This window comes from Bactrocera oleae, chromosome 3, assembly GCF_042242935.1.
Source record: "Bactrocera oleae isolate idBacOlea1 chromosome 3, idBacOlea1, whole genome shotgun sequence".
NCBI classification, from domain to species: Eukaryota; Metazoa; Arthropoda; class Insecta; order Diptera; family Tephritidae; genus Bactrocera; species Bactrocera oleae.
Window position 1 is genome coordinate 23,352,853 of NC_091537.1, and position 15,555 is coordinate 23,368,407.

Here is a 15,555-nt window from a genome sequence, read left to right on the forward strand (position 1 = left end):
TTTGAAGGAATATCTTATGGATGTCTCTCCAGTGCTGTTCACCCCCGTGCTATTTTAACAAACTTCCTAAGCCTTGAAGAGAACAAGAGACAGTTACTTATAAGCCGAAAATATTACCAATACATTTTTATTCATACCTATATAGCATAAAACAAACTTCCTTGCCAAGGGTTACGAAATTTTTAATTACAAAATTCGGGATTAGAAATTAGATTTTCATTTTTTATTCCGGTTTTTGGGATTGAAACTTTTTTTAATCCCGGGTTTGATATTACAAAAATTTTAATTCAAATGATAATTAAATTATTTTTTAATGCATTATTGGCAACCCTGCTTGCCACCCAAATCCTCTTTCCGTCTTTGTTCTAAGAATCTACTAACCTCATAATTGCTAGTCATTTAATGACTGCTGTTCAAACAGACTACACTAATTTTTTTAACTATAATCTTTATGTACTAATCACTAGCCGATTTAAGATTTCAATTTGTACATGAAAAGAATTTGACAGGGAAAGTTTTTTAAAATCTGTCAAACAATGTTTATTAGCATTTAACTACCGGTTGCTCCGCTTTCATGAGGTATCTGCATGCTCTCTGTATTGAATAAACTCTATTTTACCGTTGATTTCATGTTTGACAAGATAACAGCGCGAAAGGACAGCGAGCAATGAAATGGTGAATCGATGACGGCTGCAGTTTCAAACATTCGAGAACTTCTTAGACTTAAACTAAAGTAAACTTATGCAGTTCTCAAACTATTCTCAAGTCGAAAGTAACGGTTCAGTACTACAGTACAATTAGATTGAAACGAAAAAAATAAAACCTATCAAATAAATGAAGTATTCGAAAATACCGGTTAAGAGGCACACCTACTGTTAAATTAAAAAACAAAATCGGTTTTTTTAATATTTCAATAGGTCATATATTTAATTATAACGCACTAGAATTTTAAATTGATATCTTAAATAGTTTTTGAGTTGTAGCTTTCTAAAGTGTAGCCACTCAGTTCAATCAGCTCTATCAGTTTATGTGTTCAAATGTACTTTGCTCGGAGACAAATTACCTGATCACTATCAAATTTCTTCTGCATATTCTGTGTACAGTTCTCCATACAATAATCTACCAGTTTTTTGATTTCAAAATCGAATTTTGGTAGTCAAAAACGACAAAACTTTTGGTAATATTTTAAAACGTTGCCAATTGCTTTTTTTTTTTGGGCAAAAGGTAATTTTACGGGCAATATCTTGCAGTAGAGAACTTTTTATTTAGGTTTCCACCACAAAGAAGTCCGGAATCACTGCAGAAGGAGAGTACCTTTTTTGACGCCGTCGGAGATCCAAAATTATACTGGTTTTGGTTTTTCCAATTAAAGTACAAATTCAAAAAAGAAACTCATTAAAAAGCTGTATCAAAATTCAATTTAATTGCAGAAATAACATTCTCTCGATCGGAGAAGTATCTCCAGTTTTGTTTCAGAAGCTATGTTTCTAAATTATTTTGCGGTAGTTCTTTACTATTAGAGATTATAGAACAAGACTAGTCTACACAATCATTCTCTAGTCGCTAGCTAATATTTATATTTGCTCGGGTAATGTAAAGTCGAAGCTCTATCAAGTGCCGCGGGGAATAGTATATGTAACTAATATAAACATATAACCACTCAGCGGATGCCACAAAAAAGCTACTGAAGTAGTAAAAACCATATATAAATATAAAGGCAAACAATATGTAGCTGAAACGCTACAGTGCCAACAAAATGCTCACTGTTTACCAGCGCAGAGCGCATACAAAAACATTACAAACAAATAGGCGCAGAGAAGACATGCGCTGCAGACAAGCTGAGTTCGAGGACAGATCCGGAAATGCGTTCTCGTACAAGTTGAAGCTGAAGATGAAACAGTTTCGAAGGAAAGTGCAAACGAGACAAAGTGAAATAATAACACACAAACCAAAATGATAATAATAAAAGTAGAGTTCTTCTAGAAGCAAGTGCACTAAGCAAGGACAGTGGCTGCAAAATGGGAGGTTACAACGGTGGAGGCAAGCGGATGAGATGCTCAAGAGCGGCAGTTACAATGAAAGCTGGATCGTCGTGGCAAATCATAAAGCACATCAATACTAACAGCAACACAAAGGCAACGACAGCTAAGCTGCTAAATAACTCGTATTAAAATTAATAATAATAATCGGCTACTAGACCCTTTACTCAAACTGAATGAGCGACTGACGGCGGCTGAGCAATGCGTGGATGAGCATGCAAACAAAAGAATATACGAGAGTATCGAAGAGTGGGTACTTAATTGAAGACAGTTTCAGTACAAGTAGGCTACGAGCAATGGCACACCCACATGTATAAAAACACCCACACACGCGTTTGCTCATTACAAGAGTATTATATGGAGCTATGATGATGCGCTTAACAGCTTGCACGTTAACCTATTTCTTGCTAGTGCCACCACCAATTAGACACAATCACTTAAGCTGCTCGCTTCTTACTCAAGTCAAACACTCATCGACGAGAATCAAACCTCATTAATTCAACATATAAACGAGCATAAAAGCGAAGTGAAATGCTCTCAACACACAGAAGGCTAAATGAAGGCGATATCAATGGCAACGCTGCAATAAATATACCAATACTTATTTTGTGGCTGCGTGTGTGTGCGGAATGGGGGCGATGCATGCTAGATTCTAAAAGAACGTGCGAACAATGTGTTGTCGTTTTAGCTTAAGTATATTGAGTTGATAAAGCATTAAATAAAAGGAACTACTTGCTTAGAACTACTATACTATCCAGCTACATTTAATCTTACATAAAAGCCCAAGTAAAACAAATTATCGGTATTTGTGGCAAACCGAGACTCATACATACACGCATTTGTTTATTTGTTACAGTAGCGGTGAAAATATTGGCACTACTGTGGGTTATTTATTTGGTAGATTCAAATAAGAAAAAACATTAACTTCGCTTGCAGCGCAGCGATAATCTCCTTAACCAAAAAAAAAAAGGTTCCATACAAAAAGGTGATTTTGATCTGTCAATAACTGAGAGACTACTTCGCGTATACATAGACAGATGGACAACGTCCAATGTGTTTTACGTGAGTACCAGTCGTCGACGGCCTTACCTCACGGTGCTCCAAAGCACAACGTATCAAAACAATGCGTTGATAAGCGCCCCAAATAATACGAGCTTTTTGCAGGTATTAATTTGGTTACCAATAGCCAGTATGTAGGGGCACACCGACCATCTTGGTAGGATTCGAGACCGACCTAAAACCTCTTCCATTTTCGGGTACGGAACCCAGTTGCTTGTGCAACTTCTTTTTTCGAACTGAAATTCAGTTCTTCCAGCATTTAGGTTTAAACCACAGTCACCACGATACTCCCCAAATAGCCGAACCCAATAAGCAGATTGAACCGAAGTCCAAGGGCATTCTGCTCCCCGTGGTAGCAGAGTTGAGTCTCTGGTAAGACTTGTGTAGCCGAAGCTACTGCCAGTTGAGCTACCCATTACTCAATGACTGGTGACATTTGTCGCTTGAACTTCAAATGTCTTTTTATTTAGAATCTCATTTAAAGTCTATAATATCAGTTCAAGCTGAGTATTATAGCACTATTTCTGACATCATTTACTATGCTGATAAATTAACAGTCATAGTGCATTTGGCTTTTAGTCGCCTTTTACGACAGGCATGCCTTACCGCGGGTAAATTCTTACCCCTACCCGCAGGGGGAAGACAGATGGACAGACGGACATGACTAAAGCTAAGCAAAGCAATAGTACAATGCCCGAAGAAATTTTACAAATCGAACCACTATAGCATATAGCTGCCATAGAAACTGAATAATCAAAATCAAATTCTTGTAAGGAAAACTTTTTTATGTGATGATCAAACTTGGTATGAATTATTGTTTAAGGCAAGGCTACAATCGCCGAACATATTGCTCAGATCGGATCACTATAACATATAGCTGCTATACAAACTGACCGCTGAAAATCAAGAAAAAATATCGTTGTATACCCTTTTAGGACCCTTAAAGGTGAGGGTATTATAGCTTCGGTGCAGCCGAAGTAAACGTTTGTTTATAAAAGTATTTCTTAAATTTTATCAACCACATTAGTTATTTTTTAAAATATATAATTTAAAATAAACAAATGTGTCACTGCACATCGACAAGCCTTAATCATAAAAATACGTATTCTGTATGCATAGGTTGGTTTAAAAATATGCCAACATTTATCTTGACTAGTAAATATTTGATTACTGTTAAGCAACTGTCATATGTTTTGATGTATAACTATAAAAAATACTCAGAAAAAAAATTTAAGAACTCCAAATATTTGACTTAATTTATCACTTATTTTACTTTTTCAGTTAGGAGACCTACCCCTTTTTCCGTTCGTTCGGATATAATACATTAACTGCTTGTTTTCGTAGAATTCCAGCGATAGATATACTTAAATATGAGTATACGAAGATATTAGCGTTTTTTTACCATTACAAAGGTAGACACGAACAAATAAAAAAAGTATTTATGCATTTCCACGACTTATCGCTCCAGAAATATCTCTTGCCCACACGGGCATTTAAAGCAAATAAGGCTCTATTTACTTAATGAACGTGCGTAAGAAATATTTATATACTCATATAAGTATACACTATGTAAATATGTAAAATCATTAGGTGTATGTAGCTCTTTGCATTTTATGTAAACATATGGAGGCTTGATAACATAATTCAACAATTTACGGGCACATGAGTTCATTTACGTACATATATATGTACGTATGCATGTGTGGAAAAATGTGGCAACACTCGTAAGCACAGGGGAAATGTACGTTAATATTGCCTACCTCACAGTAGCATTGGCGCATTCCCATGGACGTGCAGTGTGGCCAAAGAATTTTGATACATTTTGATACATATTCATATTTACACGTGACTACATACATATGTATATATATAGATATGCATATACATTTATATACTTACAGTGCTAGGAAAAAGTTATTAAACATTTTTTTTTTTGGCAAATGAGCCAATTCCGTCTGTTTGTATATGCATCAACTAGTCTTTCAGTTTTTTAGATAACGCTCTAAAAGGACTTTTCTCCCCAAGAATTTGCTTATTTGTCGGAACCGCCGATAACGGACCACTATAGCATATAGTCTCCATCTACCGGGTCTATAAAAATTCAGTGCTTGTATGGGAAACTTTTTTATTTCACAAAATATCTCCATGAAATTTGGCTCGAATTACTATCCATTCAAACGGACCGATCAAAATCAAGATACAGATCTTTTTATACCCTTTTTGCTATAAGAAGTGCATCTGACTAGAGTATTACAGCTTCGGTGCAGCCGAAGTTAACTTTTTTTGTTTATGTTTTAGATAAAAATTTATATTGTTCGCTTGTTTTATATTTACTTCACCAAACGAACTTATCTGTACATACTACGAGTATATGAGCTGAAAAATCTTTGTCCTGAGAGAGATCGCATCACAAACATAAAATAGATACATTTACTTGCCTTCGAGTACTAACCATACGTGCAAAGTTTCATGCCATTTCACCCAAGAGTAAAACTTTAGCCGATTGGCTCTACATCTATGCCTTTTTGGTCTACTCTTCGTTCAACATTTGTTTCTTTAGGTTTCGTTGCCACTCCTTCTTCCTTAGCTCTATGAGGACTGTTATGGTCCATTGTCTCTTTCTTTCCACACATTCGGATCAGTGTTTTTTTGGAGTGAGCGACTCTTCTAGGAGTTTCTCTAGCTCCGCTCTTTCATTATTATAACACGGACACAAGAAGAAAATGTGCATGTGTTTTCTCGCCTATTGCTACAGAAAGAGTAATGCGAACCACCATCATGCCCATATTTGTGTAGAGACCTAGTCCGGAATTGGATTATATAAGCATCGGTTTTACCATGCTTCCGCTCCACCCATGCTTTCACATTTCTATTGAACCTATGTCTTATCCATCTACCTTTTATCGGCTCATCCCAGCGCCTCTGCCATTTATTAAAACTCGTGTGTCTTTTCTCCTTCCGCTCTTCCGTCGCTAGCCGCCTATCTAAGCTCCTAGTTTTGTCGAAGACCCTTTTCTGAGTTCATTATTTCTAGGGGCATGATACCGCGTCATGTAATACAGTCTGGAAAGCGCAGATGGCTCTGATCGCACTTAGCCGAAGTACAGACTTGGTTACTTTGGCCAAACATGCGCATCTGCTCTGGCGAAGTGCACCATTGTTGGCCATTATCCTAGTTGGTGTCGAAATGGCTTTTGCCGCTTTCTCGCTGGTTTTATCGATGTGAATGGTAGTTAAGCCTCACGTCTAGCGTCACACCAAGATATTTTAAGGACGACTGTGTGGATATGTCAAACCCATCGATCTTGAGCCTTACAGTCTCTAACTTTTTATACCCTGAAGAGGTTAGGTGGTTTGCCACGAAGTTTGTAACACCCGATAAGAAACGCCGGAGACCCTATAAACTATATACAATATAAATGATCAGCGTGACGAGCTGAGTGGATTTAGCCAAGTACGTATGTCCGTCGGTCCATCTGTGTGTGTATATACGCGAACTTGTCCCTCAGTTCTAGAGATATTGATCTGAAATTTTAAACACGTCCTTTTCTCCGCAAGAAGCAGCTCATTTGTCGGAACCACCGATATCGGACTATACAAGTTGCATATAGCTGTCATACAAACTGAACAATCAAAATCAAGATAAAGACCTTTTTATTCACTTTTATGATATAAACAATTCACCTGCGAAGGGAATAGCTTCGGAAGTTAACGTTTTTTCTTGTTCGCACTTGTGATAAGGACGACTTCAGTCGGCTCCATTTGTGTGACTGTCACTGTATGCTTGCGTATTCACGGAATGTGTACGATTAATTGCGTATGTATATATATGTAGATATATTTGTATGAATGTTTGAAGGTTTGGCTCTTTGCAGCTGCGCACCTTTGCGGGTCGGGCATGTTGGGAAAAGCGAGTTTGCTTTACTTGTGTGCGTTTACATTTCTTGTGGGGCAAATAGCATTAGCATATATCAATGCCAGCGCAAATAAATCATTAATATTTTTTCTTGCTTTTTTCACATTTCAGATACGACACGGCAAACTAAGGGAGTAAAGATACACAACACTAACAACAATAATTGCACATACATATTGCTGACACATTGCAATACGAAGACGAACACCAGCGTTTTGCTGTGCTGTGGAATGTTGCAGCAACGACAGCCGCTCACAATATTTGCCGTTTTTTGTGGCGGCTGCTGCCGCCGCTGCCAGTAACAAACAAGGCAACGTGCAACTGACGCGAAAAGTGGCGAGGTGACTGTGTGCCGCCGACACAACTGCATATACTCGAATTTGTTTTAGTTTTTTCACACGCTTTTGCGTTTATGTGTGTGTGCTGTGCGCGCTGGTAACATACTGTATTGCTTGCAGCACGAGTGTCGTTTTATCAACGTGAATAAATTTCGTAAGAAATTTTTATCAACGTGATAGCAGCAATAAAAGCGAAATAGTGTGCAGCAGCAGAAGTGGCAACTGAAAAGTGAGACAGGCAAAGAAATCGAATCGATACGTGTGTAGGCAAATACGTTGCACTAACGCAGTTGCTTTTATATTTATTTATTTTTTAAGTGTTGTTTGTGTGTGTATGTGTGCGTGTGTGCTATATTCCCGAAATGCAATAGCTATAAACAAACCAAAATTTAGACGTAGGCAGGGAGCGAGGAAAGCGGGGGCATTTACATATTGAAAATAAATACAGTGAACCAAAAAAAAACTTGTACAGAGTAATATTTTGATTTTGAAGTGGCTTTTCTCTTAAACTATTTCAGCTTTAAGGCTGCAACCAAGAGTAACAGCATGTGAATCTTATGTATTTTTCGATTTTTCTAAAAATTTTAATACTTAATCAATTTAAACGTTAAAAATTGCAAAAAATTAAAATGTCTAATTTTTGAGCAGCCAAAAACGAAAAAAAATTGTACACTTACGTTGGCAACACTTTAAATGTTGTTATCAAGGAGCTACCATTATTTTTGTCTGTTATTATTTGCGTATGGTCAAACTGTATTATTTGGTAAGCGAATTTCTTGTGTGCGGTTGTAGTTTTTGAAAAAAAAATGGTGAATAAAAAAATAACTCAAGATTTATAGGCTCTGGTAGTCAAATATTGACAAGAGAACAAAAATAGTCACGAAATTGGCAAAATTTAAAAAACACACAACCTATTGTTCAGTACATCATAGCTAAATTCCAAACGACTGCTGAAGTTGGAGGATTTGATGGTAGGGAAACGCCCAAAAAAAATTTCTCGCACCATTCTGAAAGTAAAGTTGCACGCAGTATCAAGGAACGCCAATAAACATGCTCTGTCGCTAACGCCAAGGAGTTGAGGAAGATGGCATTGCAAAACTCCTCCCTCAAACTGTTCAGAACTACTTCGTTTCACCCAATTTTAGAGCGCAAACAGCACGAAACAAGTCACACTTATCGAAGAGAAATATTGCGAAACGCTATTACTGTATTCCAAAGAGTTTCTCCACCGTGATGGGATGATGTTTTGAGAATCTGTAATTTTTACAGATGACTGCAAATTTAATTTATTTGAATCTGATGGTCGTCGATTTATATGGCGTAAGGAGGGGTAAGCGCTAAAAAATAAAAATTTAAATAATACTGTCGAGCATGGTGGAGGCAACATTATGGTGTGGGGCGTAAAGGGAGCAAATGCTGTCGGTAACTTTGTTTTCTCCGAAGGAATTATGTAATGAATGAACTGCTAGGAAATATTAAAATTTAATTTGGCTCCGTCAGCAGCTAAACTCTATTTAAATGGTGGCTACTGCTTTATATCAGAATAATTACCCGAAGCATTTTGCTTTTTTAGCTAAGCAATTGTTGTTCTACGACTGACACATCCTCCCCAGAGTCCATAGTTTAAACTTAATGGGTTTAGCTATATGTAGATGAAGTTACGAGAGCGCAAAATTAATAGCTCTTCGTAAAATAAGAGCAAATATATGTACCACTTGAACTTTTACAAGATTTGATGAATTCTATCAATAAAAGATTGCAAATCAGATAAAAGCCAAAGGTGCACATACAAAGTATTACGTTTTTCTCAAATTGTCTTGTAATGTCAATTACTGCAAACTGTACAAGTTTTGTTTTTTGTCTTCGAAAACGGAGTATTTTTTGATTTTTTTAAAGCTTTTGGAAAAGTAATAAAACGGCATTTCTCACTTTTGGATGCAACTGAAAAGTTTTAATAGTTTAGCAGATATGTAAGTCACTTCAATGTCTAAACATCGCCCTGTACAAATTTTTTTAGTCACTTTATGTGAGAAGTCAGCCAGCCGAACACATATTTACAGTTGTATATTTCAGTGCCAAAAAGCGGAGTGCCATTGAGCTGAGTGTGCAGCGCGGCAAGGCGTTGATAAATAGACATGAAAATAAAAATAAAAAACAACACAAGAACAAATTCCAGCGGCAGCTGTACAGTTAAATATGCATGTGCAACATTGTAAATAAAAGACAAAAACAAAACTGAAAGCAAACTGATAAAACAAAAATATAAAAAATTTTTAAATAAAATAAAAAGAAAAAATATAAAAAAACTTTGAAGTGTATACAAGTTGAAAGTAAACTAAAGTAAATAACAACAACAACAATTGAATATCGTATTAAAAACGAATACCGAGTGCGACGGACCTGAGTGATAAAACTCCCCTGCAAATGCATTAATAAACGACGATTTGTTTAACATTTGTAGTCGGCGATATTGGTGTGTGTGCTCAGTGCATACTTATTGACAACCGTAACGTAGACAGGACGGACGGCAGTCAGTCGGGTTGTCAGCGTGCGTTCGATAGACACTTACAAGGCGTCCGGCAGTGTCACACTCGCACACGCAGCCGAGCGAGGAATCGCAAAATCAAAGTCGAACACTCGCTTAGTTAAAGAGACCAGACAAACAGTCAGTCAAATAAATTGAGCTGCCAGTAATGCGCAAGCAATCGAGCTTTTAGTGTAGCACATACGCATTATAGTTAGACAAGCCAGACTGACTGTCAATCAGCTAGTGCGCTAGTTGAGTTTGTCACTTATTGAAGGCACGTTGCGTCGACGCTCCCAGCATTTGCAGCAAACAGCGAACAATAACGTCTAGCGCTCAGTGAATTTGTAAACAAGTAATAAATTCATATATAAACTGTCGAGACTGAGCAGTGAGTGAATGATACAACTCGCGCGCGCATCAAACTCGACGCAGCGGTAAATTGACAGTTTTACGAGTAGGTGGCTAGCACAAATAGCAGCAGTATACTTTGTTGCGAATAGATCAACAACGCATACGTGCATGCATATATTTTGAAGCGACGACGTCAAACGTACAACTGAGTTGTTTGCTCGCAAAGCGTGGCGGCCAGCCTACGAGGAGCTCGAGTGTAAAACTAAGAAACCGCCAACTCAATTCCAGCGCGTAACAAGCGACGCAACGAGTAAACGCGCAAGCATTTCGACGCACACTGCCACGCCCATATCTACGCCAACCCGCAGACTTTAATATCAACATAACAGTAGGCTGGCCTCGGCAATACCACCCGCTGTTCCAGCGCGCGTACGCTAGTTGTTAGCCGAGCGCGGCGTGGTGCGCTTTTACTGCCCCCCTCGACGCGTCGCAGCGACAGCAGCGCAGCTTTGCGAAGATCAAAAGTAATGAACAGTGAAAATTTAATGAAAAAAATATGCTAAATATTTTTAGTAAAAACAAATAAAATTGAATAAAGCTTGCGCGCTGCAAACGATGACATGCTCTCAAAATTTTACTCAACAGCAAAACAACAACAACAACACATACAAAAGCCAACTGAAACAGTATACAAGCGATACGATTGTGAACGCAGCAGAGCAAGCAACAGCCAAAACTCAGCAGCAACAACAACACAGGAGCACGCTTGTTGTTGCTTACACGCCAGAACCACATAAATTCAATGGAAAATGATGTTCACCGCCAGCATCAGCAGCAGCAGCGGCAGCAAAGGCAACAACAACAAGTGTAACAAGAAATGCATTTGCAAAAGCGCACACAGCATTGGCAGCGACGTCGACTGCAACTGTAGTTTGCTAACAGCATCCAGCACGCCGATCAGCGCGCATGGTTCGGCCAAGCAGCGCAGCAGCAGCAGCTATAAGAAATACCGCAGAGCGAAACTGCGCAACGACGTCCAACACAGCGATTCTGGCTCTAACAACAACATCAACAACAACCATGACGCACAGCGTTTGGACCATTGCAGCAGCAGCCGAAGTAGTAATTCAATTACGTCATTATCGCCTGCGACCGCGCCCACAACAACAACAGCGTTCAGTGCAGATAGCACTAATTCATGCAGTTCCACAGTCCACCGACAACGGCGACGCCACGTTGCTTCGCTTACCGCTTGCTGCAGTTCGGCGGCATCAATCTCGTCCATTGCAGTGGCGTTGACCGCCGGTTTAAGCATTTGTCGCGCCTTCAGCTTATCGATATGCGTTCTGCTGTTGCTGCGACTTGCGCCCACTGTGCACGGCCTTGCTGTCGGTGTGGACACGGCCAATGCCAACCTCACAGATTTGGGTAGTCCCGGTGGGTATTCTACGACTATTCTACTATTTATAATGCAGTTTAAGTTATATACGCATATTTTTATTCGTAGTCCTAAGCTATTTTATAATGCAGGAAATCTTTTAAAATTTGCTGCTGCTGCCATCTATACATTTTCCTTTAATGATGGTGTAGTAGGTTTACCTTATTATGTACCATATTACTTGTATATAGTTATTAGCTCAGCACTTTACCAAACACTTTCAATTCCGAATTGTACTGGAGGTTTTGTAAATTCAGATTTTGCTTTAGTCGGAATCGAACATAAGTTGTATGTCAATTTAGTCCAGTGTAGTGAAAGTTTAGAAAAACATTATTGATTTGCTTACGGTCTGATGTGACCTAGGTGTTTAAATTCATGTTAATTTTATAGGAATAAGTACAAATTATATAAGCGCTATCATATTATTCAATTCCCTCTTTCCTAAAATTATAAGCCTTTTGGGTCCGTGTTCCATAAACTACCACCTAGAAGAAACGTCTGGGACTCTTTAATATATATTTATATGGTATATCATAAATAATCTGCGTGACGACATGAGTTGATTTGTCCATGGCCGTCTATCAATCTGCCATATCGGACCCCTGTAGTATAAAGTAAAGTTTAAGCTTTTTCGTCTTTCACGTAAGATGAGGACTGGACTCTTTATCGTGTCGAAGATGGCTTGTGTTGCTTGTTTGGTCTTTATGTACAATAATTAATCACGGAGCGTGCCTCAACATTGCCCAGATCAAACAATATACTATTTACGTCTTGAGGCACAATTTCCTGTTCAACAATTACCACTTGAATACCTGTGTATGTATGTAGATATGTGTGCATATACATGGTCTGTGCTGATGTGTGTGTCGCACTCGCATAAACGTCGACAAAGTTCAGTGGCCAATTCACTTATACGCTGCTGGGAATCATTGTCGCACCGTTTGTCATCATGTCCTTTACTCTGCACATACACACTTACATACATACGTATGTATGTACGCAAGTGCATGAACTTAAATAGTTTTTGTTGCGGCGACATTCGGTATCTTCATTTTCATTTCAATTTATTTTTCTACTTCTTTGCGTTGCTTCTATTCGCATTGATTTCATGTTGTTTTCGATTTTTTTTCTCAAGTTTTCTTTTTTCCTCAATTTTTGTTCTTTTGTTTCGTTGTACACCTGCATTTTTACCGCGCTCCTGTCACACTATCGCATTTTATACCATTTCCTTTGCCACATCAAGCACCCGCAACCGACTTCTCAGCGTTACCTCAAAGCAATAGCGCCACGCCACCACCACCACCACCAGCAGCAGCAACCCGGTCCCATTCAGTCAAACAGTGCCTCTAAGCATCAATTAACCCAATTTTCAAATCCATTTGCACTGCTACGCCGCAAAATTGCAGTTGGCCGGAGCGTTGAAGTGGCGAAGTGACTACAGTTGCCACCCGTGCTGGCGCTCACCTTTTAGCCCTAGGATGTGCCAACAACAACAAATGCGCCGCAACGCCACTTCATTTTCTCTTCACACCATGACGGCGAAGCCCCCTCCCTGCACGACCAACCACTTCCGTCATAACCATTTATATATCTATGGTGTTTGTGTGCTTTGTAATATATTTATATATATATATTTTTATAATATATATATATATATGTATATACGTATATATTTGTATTGAGTTAGCTTACCTCAGAGCTAAACTCCCAATGGCGCTGCATGTGAGTGTGTGCAGAGTGTAGGCCCGACTGTGCCACCTCCACCCACTGGCTCTCAAGCAAAGTATATACACATATACACCCACATATATATATATATATATATACGGGTATATGATTCAAGTGCGCTGTGGCTGGTGACGTTTACCAACGGTGGCAGCAGCAGCAGCTTTGGCAGTTGTTGGCCATTTTCCGCCAATTCTCTGTACGATTTCCTCGCTTTTCTATTTTTATTCTTATATATGTATATATATTCTATATATATTTACACTACTAGTTATACGCTTTTATGTATGTGTGTTTCGCTTTATTCTACACATTGCCCCTAGCGGTATTTAAGTTTATTTGCAGAGTTGTTGTTGCTGTCGTCAACGTAGTTGATTTGGTTTGGTTCGAATTGGATTGGATCGACAGTTTAGATTGGATTGTACTGGATATGCCGCCCTACCTGCCTAATACAATTTCTTTCTTTTCTTAATTAAAATCTAATTCGTGTTACTTTGCAGCATTTATAGCATTTCAATTTCAGCAATAACAGTAAAAATTTTCGCTTTTCAGCCAATTGAACTGTCCACACTTAATTTCCTTGCAGCATTTTTAACAACACTGATATATATATGTATATAATGCTGAAAAAACTTTTACTTTTAGTTTTAATTGGCTTTGCAGAACTCGATTTTGCAAAAAGGATTTGTTGTTGCTGGAAAACACTAAAATCACTAATATTTAAAATAACTTTATTTTCAGCTTTTTGCTATAAATTATGAACAATTTTTAGCAAATTAAACTTTGTTAACGGTCTAACAATATAATACACAACAAAATGTAATAATTGTATATTTTCAGAGTTCCGCTTGTGAAATCCCGTGATATTTAACTCTTAATCGAAATTTTACTTTTCAGCTCCGTTTTGAACAAATCATTGCACATTTACATTTTGTCTTTTCCACACTTTTTGTCTTTTGCAACAGCAAGGTTTCGCATCTGCATTGGAATACTACCAAAGGCTGTTTGCCGTTCTTTACGAATTGAAAGCAATTGCTGTGATAAGCCGGCAACATGAGTTCCTGTTGCTGTCCCTGAATTAATTTTGCTGCCGAGTTGGCAGTACTCGGGCGGATAAAAATCCGGGTCCGTTCCGGTTACGTAGACCCTACGCACATGAATTCCTGAAAACCTTGGACTAACCAGTTCACCGCTATCGATTGCTGTTGCAAATACATCCACAATGCCGCTACAATAAATGTAATTGAAAATTATTATTAATTATCATAATAATGAGAATAATGTTTAATATATGTAATAAGAATAATATATATAATAAAAATAACATATGATAATGATAACTTGTATTAAATAAAAAAATATATAAAAACGGGAAATTATAGCCAAAATAGTAATAAACATATGTATGTATGTCATATATGTACATGTACATATGTAAAATTTAATTAAACCTCCATTTTAAACTTTTGCTACAAAAAAACACACACACACTGAATAATGTAATTAATATTGTAAAAGAGGTAGCTTGTCTTTTGGAAAATTATATTTTAATAAACATAATTATTTTGATGTTGCAACGAAAAGAGTGATTTCATTTATGTTAGAATTTTTCAATTTTTTTTTAATAATTTTTATTTTTGTTATGGTTAAGCGTAGCCAAAGACATTTAGATGTTACAATTTTAAACATATATTTCTTGCAGCTAAATTATTTTATTTAATAAAAGTAAAAACATAGCATCATTAAATAAGATTTCGACTTTACTTGACAGAAAACTGAAAACAAAAAAATTGTTTACAGTTAATGGCTGTTTGTGCTCCGTGCGGTAATAATCCTTGGAAATTCCTCCTAAATCAATCGGACAAAAAAATTAGTTTTATTAATAGAAAATCTTTTTAATGTTTTTTTTTTTTTAATTAATAAAACGCCGGTTTCAGGAAATTTATTACATTATTTTAAGAAAAACGCATTCAAGTTGCAGCTGCTGCCCGCTACATATCTACTCATTAACGTTCCATAGCGCCCGAGAACACTTTGCTAATTATCGAATAACTCGAGAAGTATTTGTCGGATTTGCTCCAAATTTCCAGAGCATATTTCCAAGATATTATATTTTAAGAAAATAGAAAGAAAGAAATTTTGAAAATCCTGCCACTAACCCC

General features: G+C 37.5%; 1 protein-coding gene across 8 annotated transcripts in view; it reads left to right on the top strand.

Annotated features, from left to right (window-relative positions):
- LOC106623489 (uncharacterized) overlaps positions 1-14,727 on the top strand; it is a 78,823-nt gene extending 64,096 nt beyond the window's left edge. For 2 of the 8 annotated variants that reach the window (XM_036366674.2, XM_070106251.1), the window contains exon 3: positions 9,426-14,727. In XM_036366674.2, coding sequence (XP_036222567.2) covers positions 11,040-12,005 — 966 coding nt within the window. In that variant the 5' untranslated portion in view covers positions 9,426-11,039 and the 3' untranslated portion in view covers positions 12,006-14,727. The other 6 variants (XM_070106250.1, XM_070106249.1, XM_070106254.1 and 3 more) reach the window with 6 other exon arrangements.
- The last annotated feature ends 828 nt before the right edge of the window (positions 14,728-15,555 follow it).